At 41.2% G+C, this 23,883-nt stretch overlaps 1 protein-coding gene across 18 annotated transcripts in view; it reads right to left on the bottom strand.

The window, feature by feature from the left end:
- Nucleotides 1–12,367: 12,367 nt before the first annotated feature.
- CELF2 (CUGBP Elav-like family member 2) overlaps nt 12,368–23,883 on the bottom strand; it is an 884,302-nt gene continuing 872,786 nt past the window's right edge. For 15 of the 18 annotated variants that reach the window (XM_027560192.1, XM_027560188.1, XM_027560184.1 and 12 more), the window contains 2 exons: nt 22,971–23,114; nt 12,368–19,988 (listed from right to left, as the gene is read on the bottom strand). In XM_027560192.1, the coding sequence (XP_027415993.1) occupies nt 19,861–19,988; nt 22,971–23,114 (272 nt within the window). In that variant the 3' untranslated portion in view covers nt 12,368–19,860. The remainder of the gene's footprint in view (nt 19,989–22,970; nt 23,115–23,883) is intronic. The other 3 variants (XM_027560191.1, XM_027560178.1, XM_027560190.1) reach the window with 1 other exon arrangement.

The raw sequence follows: 23,883 nt of genomic DNA, 5'->3' as shown, positions 1-23,883 counted from the left end.
ATTTTTATTCTTTTACATGTAGCTGTCCAGTTTTTTCAGCACCACTTATTGAAGAGATTGTCTTTACTCTATTGTATATTCTTGCCTCCTTAATCATAGATTAGTTGACCATCTCTGTGTGGGTTTATCTCTTTGCTTTCTATCCTGTTCCATTGGCCTGTATTTCTGGTGTTTCTGGGGTGTGTGTGTGTGTGTGTGTGTGTGTGTGCATGCGTGCACATGCGTGTGTGTGTGCCAGTACCATACTGTAGCTTTGTAGTATAGTCTGAAGTCAGGGAGCCTGGTTACTCTAGCTCTGTTTTTCTTTCTCAAGATTGCACTGGCTGTTTGGGGATTGCACTGGCTGTTCGGGGTCTTCTGTGTTTCCCTACAAATTGTAAAAATGTTTGTTCTAATTCTGTGAAAAGTGCCATTGGTAATTTGATAGGGATCGCATTGAATCTGTAGGTTGCTATGGGTAGTATAGTCATTTTAACAATGTTAATTCTTCCAGTCCAAGAACATGGTATATCTTTCCATATGTTTGCGTCCATGTGTTTGATTTCTTTCATTAGCATTTTGTAGTTTTCTGAGGTCTTTTGCATTCTTAGGTAGGTTTATTTCTAGGCATTTAATTCTTTTTGTTGCAATGCCAAATGGGATTGTTTCCTTGATTTCTCTAATCTTGTGTTGGTTGTTAGTGGATGGAAATGTAAGGTGCGTTAATTTGGTGTCCTTTGGAACTACAGCAAATTCATCAATTAGGTCTGGTAGTTCTCCGGCGGCATCTTTAGGATTTTCTTTGTGTGGTATCATGTCGTCTGCAAACAGCGATAGTTTCACTACTACTTTTCCAATTTGTGTTCCTTTTATGTCTGTTTCTTCTCTCGTTGCCGTGGCTAGGACTTCCAATACTATGTTGAATAAGAGTGGTGAGACATCTTGTTCCTAATTTTAGAGGAAGTACTTTCAGTTTTTCACCATCGAGAATGAATGTTTGCTGTGGGTTTGTCATATTGGCTTTTATTATGTTGAGGTAGGTTCCCTCTATGCCTACTTTCTGGATTTTTTTTTTTTAATCATAAATGGGCATTCAATTTTGTCAAAAGCTTTTTCTGCATCTATTGAAATGTTCATGTGGTTTTGATTCTTCAATTTGTTAATATGGTGTGTCACATTGGTTAATTTTGCATGTATTGAACAACCAGTGCATCCCTGGGATAAATTCCAGTTCATCATGGTATATGATCCTTTTAATGTATTGTTGGATTCTGTTTGCTAGTATTTTGCTGAGAATTTTTGCATTTATGTTCATCAGTGTATTCTGTGATTTTGTGTGTGTGTGTGTGATATATTTGTCTGGTTTTGATATCAGGGTAATGGTTGCCTTGTAGAATGAGTTTGGGAGTGTTCCTCCCCCTGCAATTTTTGGGAAGAGTTTGAGAAGAATAGGTGTTAGCTCTTTGCTAAATGTTGATGGAATTCACTTGTGAAGTTCTCTGGCCCTGGACTTTCTTTGTTGGAAGATCTTTAATTACAGTTTCAATTTCACTACTTATGATTGGTCTGTTTATATTTTCTATATCTCCCTGGTTCAGTCTTGGAAGGTTGTACCTTTCTAAGAATTTGTCCATTTCTTCCAGGATGTCCATTTTATTTGCATATAGTTGATACAGTAGTCTCATTTTTTTTGTAGTTAATTTATTTGGCTGCATTGGGTCTTAGTTGTGGCACTCAGGATCTTTGTTGCTTCATGCAGGATCTTTTGTTGTAGCTTGTGGGCTCTCTAGTTGTGGTGTGTGGGCTTAGTTGCCCCACGGCATAACGAATATTAGTTTCCCGACCAGGGGTTGAACCGGTGTCCCCTTTACTGCAAGGTGGATTCTTAACCACTGGACCACCTAGGAAGTTTTTGTTGTAGTCTCTTAAATGATCTTTGTATTTCTGTGATGTCAGTTGTAATTTCTTCTTTTTCGTTTCTAATTTTATTTATTCGAATCCTCTCCTCTTTTTTTTTTTTTCTTTTTGAATCTGGCTAAAGGTTTATCAATTTTATTTTCTTCTCAAAGAACAAAGTTTTAGTTTTATTGATCTTTTCTATTGTTTTCTTCATTTCTATTTCACTTATTTCTGCTCTGATCTTATGATTTCTTTCCTTCTAATAACTTTTTTTTTTGTTCTTTCCCTGTTTGGTTTAGGTGTATGGCTTGACTGTTTATTTGAGATTTTTCTTGTTTCTTTAGGTGAGATTGAATTGCTATAAACTTGCTTCTTAGAACTGCTTTTACTGTGTCCCACAGGTTCTGGGTCATCATGTTTTTGTTGTAATTTGTTTCTGTGTATTTTTTTTATTCCCTCTTTGATTTCTTCAGTGATCTCATGGTTATTTAGTAGTGTATTATTTAGCCTCCATTTGTTTGTGTTTTTTTTAATATAGTTTTTTTTAATTTTTTGCATGTAGTTGATTTCTAATCTCATAGTATTGTGGTTGGGAAAGATGACTGATGTGATTTCAGAGTTCTTAAATTTACCAAGGCTTTGATTTTTGACTCAAGATGTGATCCACCCCGGAGAAATGTTCCATGTACACTTGAAAAGAAGGTGTATTCTGTCACTCTTGGGTGGCATGTCCTATAAATATCAGTTAAGTCTAGCTTGTCTGCTGCATCATGTTTTCCTATTTATTTTCTGTTTGGATGATCTGTCCATTGGTGTAAGTGGCATGTTAAAGACCCCATTATTATTGTGGTAGAGTTGATTTCCTGTTGTATGGTTGTTAGCATTTGCCTTGTATTGAGGTGCTCCTATGTTGGGTGCATACATATATATTATTATATATATTATACATATATACATATATATTATATATATATACATATATATTATACATATATACATATATATTATATATAATATATATATTATATATCTTCTTCTTGGATTGATCCCTTGGTCATTATGTAGTGATTTTCCTTGTCTCTTGTAATAGTCTTTATATAATACCTGTTTTATCTGATTATGAGTATTGCTGTTCCAACTTTCTTTTGATTTCCATTTGCACAAGATATCTTTTATCGTCCTCTATCAGTCTCTATGTGTCTCTGGGTCCGAAGTGGGTCTCCTATAGACAGCATATATGTGGGTCTTGTTTTTGCCTCTACATGTATTTATATGAATATCCAATTTTCCCAGCACCTTTTATTGAAGAGACTGTATTTTTTCCATTGAGTGTTCTTGGCTCCCTTGTCAAATGTTAGTTGACTGTATATGGTTGGATTTATTTTGGACTCTTGATTTTGTTCAGTTAGTCTATTTTTCTGTTTATATGCAGTACTGTACTGCTTTGATTACTGTAGATTTATAGTATAGCTTGGAATCAGAAAGTGTGATGCCTCCTGTTTTGTTTTTGTTTCTTATGATAGCTTTAGTATTTAGAGTCATTTTAATTACATATAAATTTTAGAATTATTTTTTCTACTTCTCTTAAAAAAATACCATTAAAATGTTGATAAGAGATTACATTGACTTAATTGATGGCTTTTGGTGGTTTTGACATTTTAACAGTATTAATCTTTGCAATCCAGGGGCATGAGATACATGTCCATTTATTTGTGTCATCTTTGATTTCTTTCCTCAGTGTCTTGTGATTTTTGGATTTTTAGATCTTTCATCTCATTTTTAAAGTTTATTCCTACATATTTTATTGTTTCTGATGCTATTGTAATTATTTCTTTTATAGATAATTCATTGTTTATAGAAATGCTATATGATTTTTGCATGTTAATTTTGTATCCTGAAGTTTTACTGAATTTGTTAATTAGATATATATATATATATTTTTTGGTGGAATCTTTAGGATTTTCCAGATATAAAATTATGTTGTCTGCAGATAGTCTCACTCCTTTTCCCCTGCACTTTTGAGGCCTTGCATTTCTTTGTCTTGCCTAGTTACTCTGGCAAGGGCTTCTAGCACTGTGCTGAGCATAGGAGCAGTAGAGGTGGGAACCCTCGTGTTTCTACTCGTGTTTCTATTTTTAGAGGCAAAACTTCCGCTTCCCACCACTGATGTGATGTTAGCTGTGATGTAATCATATATGGCCTTTATTATGTTGAGGTACGTTTCTATTTCTAATTTATTAATTTTTAAAAATCACGAATGTATGTTTAATTTTGTTAGATGCTTTTTCTTCATTTATTGAGATGATAATATGATTTTTTTTTTCTTTCCAGTAAGGCAGTGGCACCCCACTCCAGTACTGTTGCCCAGAAAAGCCCATAGATGGAGGAGCCTGGTAGGCTGCAGTCCATGGGGTCGCACAGAGTCGGACACGACTGAAGCGACTTAGTAGTAGTAGTAGTAGTAGTAGTAGTAATGTCACTTCAACTCATGTATTTGAACCACGCTTTCAGGTATAAATCCCTCTTGATCATGTGTTAATATGTTATTGAGACTTTTTGTGTCTATATTCATGAAGGATATTGATGTGGTAGTGTCCTTTCTGGCTTTGTAAAATGGATTTAGAAGTGTCCTCTTTAGTTTTTTGGAGTAGTTTGAGAAGGATTGGCTGAAGCCTTTTCTAAATGTCTGGTATAATTCACCAGTGAAGCCATCTGGTTCTGGACTTCACTTCACTGGGATAGTTTTGATTTCTGATTCAATCTCCTTATTAGTAATTGGCCTAGTCAGAGTTTCTATTTCTTCCTGAATCAAGCTCCTAGTTTATATGCTTATAAGAATTTTTCTGTTTCTTCTAGGTTGGTCAGTTAGCTGTTGTATATTTGTTCATACTAGCCTCTTACGATTGCTTGCATTTTTATGGTATTATTTTTAGTATTTCCTTTTTCACTTATAATTTTCCTGAGTTGGGTCCTCCTTTTTTCCCTAACTGGTCTAGTTAAAAGTTTGTTGATTTTGTTTGTCTTTTCAAAGAACTAATTCTTGATTTAGTTAATGTTTTCTATTGTTTTCCTGTTATTTCACTTGTTTCTGCTCCAGTCTTACTTCCTTCCTTTTGCTAATTTTTGGCTCAGTTTGTTCTTTTTCTGGTTCCTTAAGGCATAGAGTTAGGTTGTTTATTTGGGATCTTACTTCTTAATACAGGCATTTTGCTGTGAACTTCTATTTTAGAACTGCTTTTGCTGCATCCCATATGTTTTGGTATGTTGTGTTTCCATTTTTAAGATACTTTTACCATGTAATTTCTTCTTTATTCTATTGGTTGTTTAGAAGAATGTTACTTAATTTCCATGTTTTTGTGAAATTTTCAGTTTTTCCCTCATTATTGATTTCTAGATTCATACCATTGTGAGCAGAGGAGACAACTTGATATGATTTCAGTCTTCTTAAATTTGCTAAGACTTGTTTTGTGGCCAAACATGTCATTTATCCTAGAATATGTGTTCTTGAGAAGAATGTTGTCTACTTTGTAGGATAGAATGTTCTATATATGTCTGTTAGATTCATTCGCACTACAGTATTGCTCAAATTCACTGTTTTCTTATTGATTTGCTGTCTGGATAATCTATTCAAAGTTAATAATAAGACGTTAAAAGTCTCCAACTGTTACTGTGTTGCCATATATTTTTCTTTTAGCTTTTTTATAGTATTTGCTTTATTTAAATGCTCTGACGTTGGATGCATAAATATTTACAGTTGGAAAGTTATGACCAACCTAGATAGCATATTCAAATGCAGAGACATTACTTTGCCAACAAAGGTCCGTCTAGTCAAGGCTATGGTTTTTCCTGTGGTCATGTATGGATGTGAGAGTTGGACTGTGAAGAAGGCTGAGTGCCGAAGAACTGATGCTTTTGAACTGTGGTGTTGGAGAAGACTCTTGAGAGTCCCTTGGACTGCAAGGAGATCCAACCAGTCCATTCTGAAGGAGATCAGCCCTGGGATTTCTTTGGAGGGAATGATGCTAAAGCTGAAACTCCAATACTTTGGCCACCTCATGCGAAGAGTTGACTCATTGGAAAAGACTCTGCTGCTGGGAGGGATTGGGGGCAGGAGGAGAAGGGGACGACAGAGGATGAGATGGCTGGATGGTATCACTGACTCAGTGGACTTGAGTCTGAGTGAACTCTGGGAGTTTGTGATGGACAGGGAGGCCTGGCGTGCTGCGATTCATGGGGTTGCAAAGAGTTGGACACGACTGAGTGACTGAACTGAACTGAACTATCTTTTTGATGTATTGACTCCTTTATCATTACATAATGACCTTCTTTGTCTTTTTTTTTTTTTTTTTTTGCCATTTTCAGGTTAAAGTCTTTTGTCTGATATAACTATAGTTAACCTTGGTTTCGGTGCTTCCCTGATAGCTCAGTTGGTTAAGAATCTGCATGCAATGCAGGAGACCCTGGTTCGATTTCCTGGGTCAGGAAGATCTGCTGAAGAAGGGATAGGCTACCCACTCCAGTATTCCTGGGCTTCCCTTGTGTCTCAGTTGGTAAAGAATCTGCCTGCAGTGTGGGAGACCTGGGTTTGATCCCTGAGTTGGGAAGATCCTGTGGAGAAGGGAAAGGCTGCCCACTCCAGTATTCTGGCCTGGAGAATTCCATGGACTGTATAGTCCATGAGGTCACAAAGAGCTAGACACGACTGAGCGACTTTCACATTCATTTCAGCCTTGGTTTGGGGCTTCCCAGGTTGTTCAGTGGTAAAGAATCTGCCTGCAATGCAGGAGATGAAGGCATATGTGATTTCCATCCCTGGGTCAGGAAGATCCTCTGGAGGAGGGCATGGCAACCCACTCCAGTATTCTTGCCTGGAGAATCCCATGGAAAGAGGAGCCTGGTGGGGAACAGTCCAGAGTCGCAAAGAGTCAGACATGACTGAAGCGACTGAACACACATGTGCCCTTGGTTTGTTTGATTTGCTTATGCTTTACTTGAAATAATCTTTTCCTATCCAATCATGCTCAGTCTCTCTGTGTCATTAAGGCTAAAATGAGTCTCCTGTATCGTTGGATTTTTCTGTTTTTAAGGCATTCTGTATCTTTTCTGTCTTGAAAAGTATCTGCTGAGAATATCTGCTGATAATCTTATCTTATGGGGTTCTCTCTTACGTAACTTCTTTTTTCTTGCTGCTATTAATGATCTTTTGTCTTTGACTTTTGACAATGTAATCATAGCACCCTGTTTGGGATAGTTTGGACTTCTTGTATCTGGATATGTACCTTTCGCCCCAGTTTTGGGAATTTTTTTTTTTTTGCTTTACATATAACTTTTTAAAGAAAATATACTTTTTTGCTTTCAACATACCTTCTGTCTCTTTCTCTTCTGGAATTCCCACAATGTGAATATTGTTTCTTTTCATTGTGTCCCATAGGGTTTCTTCACTCTTTTTCATTCTTTTTTCTCTGACTGGATAATTTCACATGTTCTGTCTTCCAGGTCATTGATTCTTTTTTCTGCATGGTTGAGTCTGCTTTTGAAGCTCTCTATTGAATGCCTCAGACAGTTTTTGTATTTTTCAGCTCTAGTATTTTTGTGTATTTCATCTTTTTAGATGGTTTCTATTTCTGTTGCATTTCTCATTTTGTTAACTTATTTTGTTTAATATTTTCTTAATGTAATTTAGTTGTTTTTATTTCCTTGTATTTCACTAAACTTTTTGAGGGGGATTATTCGACAGTTCATAGGTCTTTATTTCTTTAGGGTCAGTTATTTGAACTTTATTGATTACTTTTGAGAGTGTCATATTTTCCTGATTTTTTATAATCCTTGATTCCTTACATTGATGTCTGTGCAGTTTGAGTAAGGGGTCTTCTCTTCCAGACTTTGCAGGTTTTCTTTGGTAGAGATAGTTTTTACTATTAGCTCATTTTAGGTTTCTGGGCATATGTCCTTGGACAGGTGGCGCCTGATACAAGGTTTAATTTTGGTGCTTTAAGCTGTGAGATGGGATAGTGGTGTGTGCCACTTGTTGGGAGCAGCTGGCTGGAAACACTAGCTTGTTCTCTGTCCAGGTGAGGCTGTAGGATGGGCTTTGTGGTCACCTGGGTTCTCTGGTCAGGCTTGGGTACTATACTCAGCTGTAGGTGGGGCTAAGAATTAGCGTCTCTGCAATTTGAGGACCTGAAGCAGGCAAGAGTGTACACTGAACATTCTGGTCAGATGATGCCACAGGCCTTCCTCTGCGTATAGGAAAAGCCACAGCTTTCTGGGCAAGTGTCACTGTAAGTAGGGCTGTTGGATGGGCTGTGCAGCTTCTGTGTGCTCTGGTAAGACTCTCCTGTCTAGCAGGTTGATGGCTGTATTCAGTGATAAGTGGGGCTATGAATTAGTTTCTTTGCCTGGGCACAGAAGCAGCAGCTCCAGCACCACTCAGGCTGTTTGGGGTCTCGGCTCAAGCTTACCCCTGTCTGGCTGAACAGGGCCTCTGGCTTTGCTTTAGGGGTGTTCACCTCTGCCTACCTGCCTCTTGGCTTGAGTGTTGCTGGGTTATACAGCAAGTTCCAGGTGTTCTCACAGCTCTTTTTGTCAGGTGGGGCTGGGGTTATGCTCTGCAATATATGGGCTATGACTCAGCTCTCTGGCCTGGGTGGAACTGAGTGGGCCCACTTTAGGCAACTCCCAAATTTTCCAGAACAGAGTTTCTGGTGTGGGGTTTGTGGGGTGAGGGCCATGCCCTGAGCAGGCAGGGCAGACTCAGCTCTCCTGCTTGGGTGAGAGCAGCCCAGGCTATTTGAGGCCCTGGGTCAGGCAGACCAGCACCTGGCCGAATTCTCTGGTCACTCTACCCCACCCAGCCAGGAAGACATTGCGTCTGAATAGCACCAAGCTCAGTGAAGGACTAGTCTGTGGATCTTCAGTCTATAATAACCCTGCTTGGGTACTGTGGTGACACAGTCCGTTCAGACATGTTGTGGGGAGAGAGGGTTGTGTTTGGATATCTACTCTTGCTGCTTTGAAGAGGTTCTCCTTACTTGGCAGATATGCCAATCAAGGCAGACTCCTGGAAGCAGGGCCATGGACTACTTCTCTTTGCACTACCCACCCTGGCCTGAGTGCCTCACATGGGGTAGCTGCTTAATACCTGTCTTTTGAACAAGTGACTGTTGAGTGGATTGTGTTCTATCTTTGTGGTAGCTGTTGACAAGCTGGGACACATCACGTAGATTCAGGTGCATTTCCCGGATGTCTGGAGCCACACAGCATCGGGGCAGTAGCACGGACTGCCTGCCTTCAGGGCTGTTCTGATGAGTCAGTCATGGTGCTGCTTGTGGGCTGCGTGGCCCTTCCAGCTCCGGGCCTAACCTGGCAGGTTGAACAGTGGCTGCAGCTGAGAGGGTGGAAGGGTGCTGACCGCTTCTCAAGAGTGCCTTGGCAGTCAGTGCCTTTACTCATAGCTTTCTATTGAATTGTACTCGGTTCAGTGGTCTGATCTCTTCAATATTAAACATCTAGGGATAGTCCCTAGATTAAAAAGTGTTCCCGAAAGCGTTCAGAATTTAGCTTAGGAAAAGTTGACAGTACTGCTCAGGGAGTTTGACCTAATTACAGGAATGTCCTTCCAGTCAGGACCGAGTAGTGATGAGCTCTGTGGCGGCAAGGCAGAACCTGTGTGTTTGGGATGCACAAGCAGATGAGTGTTCCTCGTCCCCATCTGTGCCCCAGGCCTCACACAGTGGCTCCTGACTTCGACCACCAGTTTCCACCATCCTCATCCCAGACTGTAATCAGATTTCTCTCCACAAATATCTCCTGAGTTGTCCGCTTAATAAGGAATGCTTCTCCCAGCCCTAGCAAGACTGCCTGCTGCATTCATCCGTCCACCCGGTGGTTCTGAACACTGACTGCATGGCAGGCACTGTGTTGCGGCACTGGGGATACAGAGATGAATGAGACAGTCACTGCCGTCACAGCTCGCAGTCGAGCAACATGTAAACGCACACAGCAAATAGTGAACGTCATGATGTGTCAGACAGTGAACTATGGGAACACAGAAGCAGTAGAGAGATGAGGGAGGGAGAGGAAGGAGACACTGATTCCGAACAATAAATACATGGCACAGAGCCTAAGTAACACTGACCCTCTCTTAGGACTACCCCCATCTAAAGCAGTGAGTTTTAATCTTTGTGCTTTTAGTAACAAAACTGTGTTTCTAAATAAAATTCTACTTGGATCACCAGTAATCAAAACAAACAGAAGCAGTTAAGCTGGGCGTGGGGTGAAGTGGTTTAGAGAGCTCTGTGCTGGGCCTCATCCAGGCTTCTGAGCCCTGGCCCTGCTCTTCCTGAGGTGCTGAGAGACATACTGGCTTTGGTGCCGCAACTGAGAACACAAGTGCTTTGGAAGGCTTGTTGCAGGCATATCTCCAGGTGATTTCTGTCATTCCCACCTAGGACCTAAACTGGAAAGCTAGGCTTTTCTTTTGGGTAAGAGGTACGCGAGTATAATACTTAGAGGTAGGAAGGGGTGGACTCCAGCGGAGTGTCTCCTTTCTGAGAATGGAGTTCTTACCTGGGGCTTAGGGCAGCCTGCGGGAGGGCCTGCCTCTCCTGGTTTCTTGCAATGGGCCTTGTTAGTGCACAGCCACTGTTCACTGGTCGGCCTTGCTGAGTACTTAGAACATGATGGACCCTTAGCACAAGTGGTTTGTAAACACTGGCTTAGTTAATCCTTCTCACAGCCCTCTGCACTTGGTATTATTCTTGCATCAGTTTTGCCAGTGAGGAAATGAAGACACGGAGAGGCTACATGGGTGATGGGTGCTGGTGCTGGCATCCCCACGGAGGCACGTGGCTCCAGAGGGCATCTAGGCACGTTCTCCACCTTGCACACCAGCCTCGAGACTGAGGGGCCACCGCACATCTCAGAGCTGGGGATTTTTATTTGGGGCTTTAACTATAGTTGATCAGTTGCAGATCACAGACCATGTCTTATGTGTATGTATGTAATGTACATATAGTTTTTATTTGTAAAAACATCCTTCAGATGTGGGCAGGCAGAAGTTGGTGCCAGGTGGCTTTGCTGCCAGTAGAGAAAGTTTCAGAGAAATGGTGCCTCCCCCTAAAGCAGCTCCCACCTGACAGACCCTCATGCCGTTGCTCTGAGCTGGTCCCCAGCACGCAGCTTTTGGCCAGAGTTCTGGAGCAGGGATGATGGAATTGGGGCTGCGGGCTCAAGAGGGGCATATTGGCATTCATCCTTTCTTCCCTGAGGCTCAGAGTCCATCTTCCCCATTATTGCCTTGGATGTGTCCTTTTTCACAAAGAGGATGCTTTCTAGCTATGAGACTGATGGTGAAGGCCACCCATTCTTCAACACCCAAGCCCAGTTCATGTAGACCAATGGTTTTCAAAATATTAACCTTTTAAAAACAGAATCTCTGCCTCAACCTTAAACTGCATGAGCTCCAGCAAGTGCATCAACTTTGGCCCTGGGACTTTGGTACCCTTGACTGTTTCTCTGATCTCTCACTTTCACTGGAAATTTTGGTTTTGGTCACAAATATTAATTGGAGGTTTAGGGTGGGAGGAGGCAGAGACTGGAAGAAGAATTTTGGATTATCTGGGGATTTTCATTGACTGTGCTATCTCTGTCCCTCATTATCGGGGCTGAATAAGGTTTGTTTTATAAAGGATTAGCATGCCTGTGCCATTTTGCAAGTAGAAGTTTAGGACTTTTTCTTCGAATCAAACACTAAGCAAGAAAAACAAATCTAACACAAAACCTCAAAGCAAAAAAGAAAATCCAATAGAAAATGCCATTCTGTTCAGACTTATGGCCCATAGGAAAAATATCAAAAATATTCCTTCAAAGGGCTGAGCAGCAGGCCTCCCATTTAAGCTTTGCAACTGTTATAGGATGTCTCTCTCACATGTCACTTTGAAATTTTACCCTTCTCATCCTGAGTGATCAAACCCCTTCTCTTGCTTTCTTTCATTTTGCAGTCCTGAATAGACCCGCCATTGCTCTCCAGCAGGGTATGGTTTTAGTGTCATCTCATTTTGGAAAAGCATTGATGCCAACCAGCAGTATTCTTGGATCTGCCTTTCTTTCTCGTCCCCTTTCTTCTGAGCCTAAAGAGATCACATTCAGAAAGGCAGTGGGGTTTTCTAGGTCAGGGCAGATTCTGGATGCTTTCCAGGGGTCTCTTGGTGGTGAAGGGATTGCTTTCTTCTGCTGCCTCAGATTTGCCATGGCCACCAGTAAGGGAATGGTTTTCCAGATGTCTCTCACTAAAATACACTTGGAAGAACTCCCCCCACCCCACTCCATTTTGTTTCCAAAGTCAGTTTATTAAATATTAAGTCATAAAGCCAGTGATTATAATTTTAATGAAAAATATCCTGTATCACGCAAGACAGAAAAGAACAAAAATACCCCTTAGCAACACTGCTTTGAAAAATAGTTAACATTAACTTTACACACAACAGAATCCTTTCTTAAGCTTTATTTAAGAAATCGAGTACTATATAGTTCAATATATATAAGACACATCCAGTATTGTGTTCCTGATAGCAAGTGCATAGATTTTGTTAAGATATCATTTTCACTCGATATAAACGTTTCATGGTCACATGAAGATAATATTCCCAGTGATTTTGCCCAAGCATGAGAGGAGAAAACAGAACACAGCAGAAATAGTGAACTACAACAGAGATGAAAAACAAAACAGCGAGTTAGCAGAACAGTCGATTCCTGATAAGTGAATAAGCTGATTGTTTGGTCACAATGTTTTATTCACTTATCAGGAACGATTCACAGTACATTAATGTTCACTGTGTTTCCTAGCCCGCCAGCCCAGAGTGCCCGCCCGAGACTGCTCAGAACTGCTGTGGGCTGTGCAGACGTGTGACTTCTGTCAGCAAAGTCAGCGTTGACAGGTCTGTCGTGTCCCAGTGTGGTCCATGCGTGGCAGGCAAAGACGCCTTGCTGACACTGCAGTGTTTTACAGAATCAAGAGGGCAAGTGTGAATTTAAGCAGGGACCGGCTTTACATCATACGTGCTTAAGGGAGCTAGGACTTGTGTCCCCTTCTTTGGAGAATTATTGTTTTCGTTGTTTTTCCAAAACAACAAACAATTCTGGTTTGTCTTTCTCTTCTTTTACTTAGCAGGAGTATTTTGCCTTGTGCCAAATGGTGGATGTAGATACTTGTATGACTTAAATATTGAAAAAGTAAACACTCACATCTTGGAAAGAGTTGATCACCCTCTTTACACCCTTCTCCCCTCCCTCACACCCTCCACCCACGCAAAAGTATTTACGAGAAAGAAAGGGAAATCACACCCTTAGCGCTCTTTTCCCCACTACTGTAAGCAGTGGGTTTTCAGAGGCAAACTGATGAAGGCTCTGATGAGGTTTAAGCAGAAGTATTGGCAGGAAGTCAGCTCCCATCTGCGCGGGTCTGGAGCTAGTGGAGGCTACTTCGCTGAGGTGTTTGGCCTATGTGGGAAACTGCCTCCGCCTCAACCCAGCCCCTCTGTGCTGTGCCGCCAACTAGAAAAGAGAGGCTAGGGCTCAGAGGGGCTGCTGAAACCGGAGGGCGAGGGGCCTGAGCACCTGCAGGGAGGACCTCGTTGGCAGCCAGGGGATGGCTGCCGGTGCCGGGTGGCCTGAGTCAGACAGAGTCTGTGCGTCTGAAGAGTTGGAGGGAGAGATCAGACAGGGAGCAGACGTCAGTGGAATCTTGTAAGAGCACTTGGAGAGCAATCAGATTCCTGAGCAGAAGAGATGGGCAGAAAGGGAGGAGGGTCTGTGGCTTCAGCTTTCAAGGGTGTACAAGGAATGGTTTTTTCTCTAGTTTTCTACCTGGGGTTGGGCGATGGTGAGGGACAAGGCTTTCTTACAAAAAGTATACACTTTCAGGGGGGCGTGTGTGGATGTATCTGGCAGTCTTGGTTTTCATGTGGAAATGGATGATGTATTATGAAGACTTGGGCATGAGAAGCTTTACCTTTCCCCCTCCCACCCAATCGGACTGAGTAGAGCTTCCATTTGAGCCTTTGCAAGTATTTTCTCTTCCATTAGTTTTAATAATTAAAGCTGCTCCTGGATTCAGCTAGCTCTTGAAAATAATTTACTTTTCTACACATAGCTATTGATTGATGGCAACGCATGGATTTCAGTTTAATATCTTTCATATCTATTCACCAAGTAAGTAAAGTTTAGTTTCTTCCCTTAAGGAGCTCACCTTTAAAAAAAAAAAAAAGTGACTTGTTTCTGAGAAGAGTTTGATGGTAATGATAGGCCTTTGGACTCATAGAAGAAACCCCAGCGCTGCTGCCTCTCTTCTCACGTTTCCTAAGGTTATGCAGCGAAGTGGCAGCCATTGTTATTGAGTGTTAAGAACTGCGTACACATATCAAGAGAAGAAGAGAGGAGCAGAGAGCAGAGGAGAAGAGAGAAAGTGCAATGTACCAGTGTGGTCAAAAGACCGGACAAGGTCTTGGCAAATCTGACTCTGCAGGCAGTTATGTAGGTGGACCACAGACGTAAGTCTTGGAAGCAGTGGTTAAAATAGGCTGTTGTACATAAATCCGAGGTGGCTGGTGTGTAGTTCCCCTTCCCCAAATCAGATATTCACTTAGGTGGAATCGACTGTATCTTTTTACACAACATATAGAAAAAAACAGATACGTGAAACAGTGAGGCGTGTAGATGTATCACCAACATACAATGACTACCAACAATACAACACTCAGAGAGAGAAACAAGTATTAGGAAAATGGTTTAATATTGGAGACAGAAGCAAAAAACTGCATCACACAATAACATACGTTACAAAAATAAGTTTGACTGTTTCAACTACACGGTTATGTTCACAATGAGGACAGAAGAATCAGAAAAAACTTTGATCTAAACAGCAAAAAAGCAAACCCCTAAAGTTTTAACTAATACATTTATCCACTTAAAGTGACTGAGTACTTCTAAATCTAATTACCTTATTGTGTAACTGCACAATACAGAATAAAAAGTGAAACTTACCGCTGTATTTTAAGACAAAATTCTAATGCTAGATATAAGCAAAGGGAAAAAAGAAATCAAGCCAAAGTTTTTAATTCTCAAAAGAAAAGCAACTTTCTTTCTATCAACCAGAAATCAAACTTGAAATCAGTCTTTGTCAGGGGGCCCACTAGAGTAAGCCACAAAAATTTCCATTTTTTTTTAATCTCCAGTATAAAAAGTTCCACTGGTACAAAATGCAGAAGTACAATCAGTTGTAGAAATAGGAAAGCCTGCGTTTTTTTTTGGCTCAAATTCCATCAAACAACAAAATCCAAATGCATCAATAAAACAAACAATACTCAAATGGTCTTACAGTTTTCCACTAGGTTGCATTAACTTTGGCTTTTCTCAGACAATATTTAAAAACTATTTTGAAATTCTAAACAAAATGATATTATTAATCTACAAACAACAATTCTCACAGCACAAAAAAACACATTTTTTTGTATGACATTATTCAAAAAGGTAATGAAACTACAGGTTTTTTTAAAATTTTATTTCTTATTAATTAGCACTTAAGATAATTAAAAACAAACAGTAAAATGAATCCAGAGTAGCACAAGCCAAAGAACTAGAACCCCTATGGTGAAAGAAAGATGAACTTGTTACGCCTTTGAGGACTGCCATTTGATCGCAATTCTCTAATTCAGTTTAAAAATGACTATTCTCTACACTTGATTTTAAAAAAAAGCAGTTTCCCTGTGTGTTTTCTTCTGGCACAGGCCCTTCGCACCCTTGCAGCTTTTTCCTTTTGATATTAACAGAGAAAGTGAAGAAAAGGACAGCTTGTCTTTGAGGAGGGTTATCTTTTGAGCAATGAAACATGCCCCCCCCAGAAAAGAAAAAGGACCTTCCCCCTAACGGTACTGTCTTGGTTGCCTGCAGAATAAACAGTTAGCTCTAAGCGCCCGCCCTGAGCCTCTTGTTGAGTGCACTCAGCTCCTCTGGGGGAGGTGGGGGAGCAGAGGGGAGGAGGAGGGCACTGGAGCACTTCTGGCTTCAGTGAAGTGGGGGAAGATAGTTTAAGGTTTATGTATAATTGATGAGATTCTGAATGAAACAGTCTAGGAAATTCAGATGGTGTTGTCTTGTGTTCTTACATGTGTATCTGTGTTACCACCGTATCGTATATACGAGAGAGACGTGTGTGATAACCTTTATTATTCAGCTGCAGGAAGTACAAAATAGCCCTCGAAGGATGAAGGAAGGCCCCAGCAGTAGTAAACACGTGTGAGGATAATACAGGTCGTTTCATTTTAAGTGCATGTGCTGTAAGAAGGAAACTTTTTTTTTTTGCATCAATAGAGGCTAGTCCTTTCCCTCCCAGGGCTATCACATCCACACACACAATAAACCAGACAGGGTGGTCAGTGGGAAATGGAGGAAGTGGAGCCAGCAGTTTCTGAACTTTACAAAACAAGCTTCCAAAAAAGGTAGAGGAGTTTTGAGTGGGTTGCAGGGATGACTTGGGGTTTGTCAGGACAGCAAGAGACCTGTTCACATGAAGTCAAAGAAATATGGCACTTTAGAAAATGGCAGCAGGAACTGGTGCTGGGTATTTGGTCAGTAACTGATGAAGAACTGAGTTTGCCTTGAATGGTCAGTCCCCTGTAGATGCATTCAGCTCAGAGGAAACAAAAAGGCAGGGACAGGATGGTCAGCGTCTAACTCCAGACACGTTGCTCATTCAGAGGTATCCACTGGGGTCGGACAATCCCCAGCACAATGGCTGATAAGAAACATTACCTTGGGAATAAGAAACGAAAGCAGAATCCCTCCAAAGACTACCCCATCATCACAGAATGGTTTACCTGGACAGGTGCATGATGTTACTGTAAACTGGAACATACTGCTCACCTGACCTCAAAAGCAGACTGAATTTAAGGTTTATTTAGGTGCTTGACTCTATCTACCGTTCCCGTTTATCTCGAAAACTCTCTTCCTTTCTTTTGGATCTCAACCAAAGGATAAAAAAGTAGGAAAGACAGAAACAACTGAAAGATATATGCAGAAAAAGAAATCCAAATTAGAAACACCCCAAAACAAACAGAAATTATGACAGTATAAAAAGTTATCAACATTCCAGATAGCTCTGGGTAGAAAGGGTTAAAAGTTCAAAACTTTCTCACCTTAGAGGTTTCCATATATCATGAAGAAAATACATTGTGAGGTTGCCGTCACAGCATTGATGTGCAGAGTGGTTAAAAAAGTGAGACATGGGCACTTATACAATGTCTTACAAAAAACATCATAGAGAAATAACAAACAATAACAATTTCAGGCAACAAGACCACAGGATAGCAAGTTAACAAACTTTTTAACCTTTTTTTTTGTTGTTTTTTGTTTTTTAAATATTAGGGATTTATACAAAACACATAATAAAATACCCATGTTATCAAATTACTTCTCACAAGAAACACACTGAAGCTCTAGGAAGGAAGTACCTTTGGAATTTGGCACTATATATTTTCACTTTTTTTCTTTAAAAGAAAAAAAAAATCACATTTTGCTGAACACAAACACATCTAAATAGTCCACAATTTAAAAAAAAAATGACATCAATGCTTTACAAGCCAACACAAAACTTATTCTGGAATAGGATTTTTTTTTCCCCTCACATGAAATTTTTTTTTAAGCAAACAACTTTTTTTTTGAAATTCTTTTTTGTTTTAAGTAAACCAATTCTAAACTTGTCTTATCAACAAAGAACATTAAGACCATAAGACTCATGATGAAACCACAACTTAATTCACAGAAGCACCAACGTAACACAGTTTACAGTAACCTTTCTCCTGTACATTGAAACAGTATAAAATATAGGTAATTTCATGTGCATTAAACCATGGATTGTCTAACTGTGAGTCAGTTCAGCAAAAGGTGACACAAATAGGTAGCATTTGCCCCAAAACAGGGTAAATATTTTTCTTATACTAATCTACAAAAGTGGTTCTATATATATATCTTAATGAGAAAGTGAGCCACCTAAAATGGCCTTATCAAAAAACTTTACACTGCCTGAAAAATGTAAAAACTATTACAGACCTCTAGAGACTTAAAATCAGACAGTTTTTTTCTCAAACTGTTTTTGGAAGTAGTCTGTTAGAAACCAACATTCTGTGTCCCTGGACACATATTGCTATTGTTACCAGTGACCGGGAAGAATGCCAATCCCTGTATAATACTTTCAAGTCTGTTTTATGAAAAGAAAGAAAAAATAAGAAAGAAACATTTTTGCCACAGGTTTTTTTCTATAATTAATTTGTCTAATAATAAATTTCAGTCTTGCATGAATGCAGCAATGTTTTTCACATTGACTTCCCAGAATTCATAGCTAGATGAGGTCACATGCAAATTTCAAAGGTCAAACTAGATCAAAGGTCAGTAGGAGAACCAAATATGATGTGAGGTCAGAAAGACATCAGAAACAATGACGGGACGATGAAACTTTTTTGAGACGCCACAGGGACATGCTAGGCAAACGGTGAACTAACGGGCATGAAGATGTCTAGGGAGAAAACAGGGAGAGTAAAAAGTTACACAGAATCTACGCAGCAGCAACAAAATCACTCTTCAGGGTGCAGGAGAGAAACTAATGCAAATCTTAGGTCATTAAGGAGTCTACCAGCCATCCACGTAATTTGCATTTCTTACACTCTTTATCCACAACACAATGGAACCCAAGAGAATCCATCCGGAGAGGGAAAAGGGATGGATTCTGGGTATTTTGGGGTGAGGGACTGGCAAGGGATGGGGAGAAGAGGGTCCAGTTTCAACGAATGTAACAGACGGGAAAGTCAGACGACCAAACTGTAAACTAGATAATGGAGGTTACGAACAAAATCATCAGACAGATACAAACACCGAGAGGATAAAGCATGAACTTTAGGCCCAGGGTTCAACGGTGAAAAAAAGCCCGTTCCTAGAATGATTCCTCTAGAGACTACTTCAGAAGAATCTAGCTAGCACAGAGAACTGCTCTTCAGGTACCCAATAAGTTAACAGTAGGCAATAAATAGCTTCCATTATTTCTGAGGCAGTAAAAATTTTGTACAAAAATAGAAATGCTTTTTTTACAAATAAAATTTACAGGCCTGTGGCTTTCTTTTTTATTTATGTATTTATGTATTATTTATTTATTATTAAATTTATCTTTCAAGAAACATCAAGTATTTTCACTCATTTTTAATTTTTAAACCCTGTAGCTTTAAGAAACAGATCTCTAAATCTTTTTTTACATTAATCCTTTCTAAAAACTAAAATAAAACAATAACAAAATAGACAACCAGTGTAATAATCTGACCAATAAACGTCATGTTTCTTTGAACCCTAAAATAAAATCCTACTTATTAAACCAAATGTAGTGGAAAGACATTTTGTGTTGTTAATTTTAAGTGCTTCTCTTGGCTTTTCTCTGGCGCTATGCCACCACCTTACCCTCTATAAACAGCTGGCGCCCCCCTGTGGGGTGGGCGCGGGCAGGAGGGGCGAATTCTCCAGGCAGTGCTCTGGGGCACAGGGGTCTCAGAGTTAGAATTGCACGTTAGCCTTTGTTTGCCTTGTAAATTCTCAAGATGTCATTTATTGTATACGTGTTTTTCTTAAAAAAAAAAAAAAAAAAAGCCAAAAACCCCCAAAACAAAACAAAAAAGGTTAAAGGAGATTCAAATTGCAAAACAAAGGAGAATACAGTGGCAGGAGTGGAGGAGGATTTACTTGATAGAAACAAGGTAGCCGAGTTTAGTTACGGCGAGCTGGGTGGGGGGCGGGAGGGGAAATGGAGGCCTTATTGTAAAAATAACCGTCTCTCTTGGTAAAAGTTGGCAATGTGGTCCTCCTCTGCCTTTCCTGTTGAGCCCAGGCTGGCTCGTGGGACTTACCCTAAGAAAGCTAAAATAAGAGCAGGGAGCCTCTGGGGGAGGATCAGTAAGGTTTGCTGTCGTTTTTGGAGCGCTTCAGCTGGACCTTCAAGCGTTTCATGCCAATCTGAAAGCCGTTCATAGCCTGGATAGCAGCTTGCGCAGACACGGGATTGTCGTAGCTAACAAAACCTGGAAGACACGAGGGGAAGAAGGGCGGGAATCAGGATGGAGAGGCAGGGGAGCAGTGCAGGGTGGCTGGAGAATGTTTCTGCAGGTGGGAGTGACGGGGCCCAACCTGGGGGCTCGGGTCAGCTCTACTCAGTTCGTGGTCGTGGTTTAGGGGCAGCACTGGAAACATCCACTGTGAAGCAGTGGAGGTGACTGGCTATCATGAGAACAACCCCCCTCCGCAGAAAGCTAAAACTCACACAGCACTGTCGTGAGTCAGGTTAGTCTGTTGACTAATTCCAGTCAAATCTGTTTGTGCCTTAGAATCCTCCTCCAAGAGTCTCCAGTATATCAGTGCATGCAGGGCCCTCAAAGGGCTCCAGGCCCCAGCCAGGTGAGGTTTAGAGGCACGATAATTAAGGGAAGGCAACTGATGTGCTGCCAAAGACCTGGACTGTTTTCATTCCAGTTCTCCCTGGATACAGGATGGGGTCAGCGAATTAACTCTAGAATAATTTGTACTTGATTTCTACCAATTGGAGCTATTACTGAGAGGAACCTAGGGGCCCAGGGGAAATGTTGGGCCATTCTCTCTATCTCAAGTTCCATTTTCAAAGCTCCACTGAATTCACTAGAATGGAAATTGCTACCTTGTATATCCCCAAGTGTTTCTTGGAGAATAAATAGTCTAAACAGCTCAGGGCTTAACAGCCATCCTAACACATACTTCCCACAATTTTTCTCTGTACCAACACTGAGATGCCTCTGACAACCATCCAAGCTCTGCCAAGACCTAGACACAGAATTCTGACCACATGGTTTGTTTTAGCACTGGGGGTAGGGGTTACTCGCCAAGGCTTCTTCAGTTAATGCTAGTGCAGAAGTGTTGCCCCAACAACTTTTGTTGTTGGAAGAAGTTATACTGATTGGATTTCAACTCTGACCATCCACTGTTCAGAAGGTTTTATACCAAGTTTCTCCATCTACTAAGGAGAACATTCCTTTACGAGTTAGAGGAAGAAAGGGACATAAATATACCCTTAGCAGGTAATAAGAGGCGTATAGTATATAAGGCAGAATAGCTTCTCATAGGCTGGTTGTATGCAAAAAGATGGGTTTAAGTTTTTATTAAATTTAAATTCCCAATAAATGTGATCTTGGATCTAAGACTTTGCTGATACTCTTCTTCTACATCTTAATCCAGAGGTAGGAAGATGATTACAAGAATGGAAATGCATCAAGGGTGAAATGGATAATGAAACCTGGCCAAAGCTTAGGATAAAGAATGGGGTATGGCTTATGACTGGCAAACCTGGGACCCCAAGAAGCAGTCTCACTGAGACACCTACATGTGGGATGCTGTACAACTGAAAACACAGTGCCCAATGCTAAGTACAGTCGTCTGCTACGTGTTATTATACACACGGTGGTTAAGTAATTTGTAGGCTGACTCTTTTCAAGACAGTAAATATTTTCTCAAAATCAAACTGCAAAGTACAACCCTTTCCAATCACCAAATAAGCTCAGACACTGTTTAGTGATGAGGACCTTAAATGTCTGGCTGGAAGCCTGGGGCAGGGAAGCTTCCGGTGGTGAGCTCTTACAAAACACACGTGCACACCCTCTGTAACGACTTACTTTCCATTTCATTCTCATGAACCATTACAAGGGCGTTTATATACTTGTAATGGGTTCAGGCTAACAGCCTTTCCACTTGGATAGAAACAGTGACTTTAAATGGCTGACACACTGATTCCCCTAACAACAGAGGCTTCAGACCTTCCTGGTGACGGCACAGAAATTAGAAGGATGTTATGATAATGGAATTTTAGAAGCCAAAGCACTCTCTTTAGACGGGTTGCCCCATTACCCATCAGCCAAATACCAAGTCTGAGGTTCTGCCTCTTTGAGAACCACCCCACCTGTTTTTCTTTATACCACGCACTTCATTTTCCACTGGCCCGTATCTGTTCTACTTGATCTTGTTTTGTGCTGCTGTTAGTACCTACGGCGGATGTGAGTCATTAGATTGGACGAGTGAATAAATCAACTGTTACACCTCAGACTGGGCCAGGACTTGCCACAGGAGGCACATATACCCTAGACATTTGAGCCTCTAAACTACTGTGGGAGACACAAGGGTTCACAACATAAAACGAGAACTAAATTGAATGAACGCTCACCTCTTTTGTAAAACATTAGGGCATGCAGGGAGCCTGCCTTCCTCTCTCTGGGAGCAAAAGTCACCCTGGGGAGGCAGAGTCCAGGCTGCCTGGAGGAGGAGGCTCTGACAGCTCAGGCCACAACGGATCAGGGCTTGTCCAAGGTCCTGAGAAGACCTGTGTCTCCAGGGCACTCTGCCTGCCTAGGCTGTGACTGCAGATCCCACCCACCGCCAGACCACAGCCTCTCACGCCATGAGCTAAATCCGCCACCGTCCCTGTGCCCGTGGAGCTGGGGCTGTGGGGGTGGCGTGTGCACTTAGGTGTGTGTGCGTTTACGTACCACCAGACGCTGGACCATAAGCCCCCAGCACAGTGTGCTGCCCACACCCACAGCATCCGAGTCACAGTGAAGGGAGTGGGGTTCGCGCCAAGTGTCTGTAGCGCCCCTCTATCAGGACAGCCTCGACCACCCTACAGTCTCTAAACCATACTTCCATCTGGTGAAGCTCGTCATCTAGACTATAGGGCCCAGAGACCGATGTTGCTCTACAGTGAAGACGTTAGTTCCCAGTAGTGAGGTCCCTGCACAGTACAATATAAAGCATCACCTCCTCTGTGGGCATTCAGTTTCCCAGATCTTTCCTTTTTATACAGCCCCTTTTCCTCTTCCGGTTGAGATGACTTTGCCTAGTCTGCTTAATGGATCTAGAGGCCAGGAACCACCACACACACTGAAGGCCCTGTCCTGGCATCTAGAATACTGCCCATTGTACTTTGCCTCCCAGGACTCCTTACTGGGAGCGCCCTGTAATGTTCTAACTGGGTTTCTTTTGCATACCAAAGCACTTGCTCAGATTGGTCTGTTTGTCAATGAAGACTTTAGCAGAGATAACATTTCCAAAAGGCATGAACATCTGCAGGATGTCCTGGTCTCCAAACTCCTGTGGAAGGTGGTAAATAAAGAGGTTTGCACCCTCTGGACCTAAAGAGGAAAGAAAAAAAAAATCAGAGTAAGGTATTCGTCACTTCTTAGCTTCTTAGGAATGTTTTAACAACAGATGGGCTAAAGCACGTGGCTTTCTCTCCTGTTAAATGAGAATGGAGACAGACAGATGTCCAGTGCTGGTATGTCTTTTAGGATAGGAGTCATGCTTCATATATTTCTGATTTCCAAAGAGACACCGGTTAAGAATGGCATCCTTTTCATCTATAATCTGTGGGTCACATTTGCTTATTGCGCGTGAGCATATTTTCAGTCTTCCTGGGTGTGAAGGTAGCAATCATGGGGTGGAGGGGAGGGCAGAATTCAGGTGTGGGTTTTTCCTGAGTGGCTGTGTTTTGTAGCACATAGTATATGCTGTCTTTTGGAGAGAGTATCCTGTGTATTCTATGCAAATTGCAGCAATTTAGACATAATGGATATAGCAGTAATGCTGCTTGGATTTCTCAATCATTTACCTAATTATCCATCCAGTTTTGATCTGGCAAATCGCTTAACACACAGTCTAATCATCATCTTTATTAGAAGTGACTGGCAGTGAGTCAAGGCAGGGAAAAATAGGTAGCCAGAGTTTCACAACTGTGATCAGAAGGATGTCCCTGGGAATTAGCCTTGCACACTGAATGTACGAGGTACAGAAGCTGCTCAAACACTAAGCTGAGCTTCACTCTTAACCATCACTTCCAGAAATACAAGGAAGAAGGGCAGAACAGGGGAGAGCTTAGCTGTACCAGAGAGGAAAGCTCTCTGA

The sequence above is a fragment of the Bos indicus x Bos taurus genome, chromosome 13 (assembly GCF_003369695.1).
Source record: "Bos indicus x Bos taurus breed Angus x Brahman F1 hybrid chromosome 13, Bos_hybrid_MaternalHap_v2.0, whole genome shotgun sequence".
Taxonomy (NCBI): Eukaryota; Metazoa; Chordata; class Mammalia; order Artiodactyla; family Bovidae; genus Bos; species Bos indicus x Bos taurus.
This window is presented reverse-complemented; position numbering and strand designations above follow the sequence as displayed.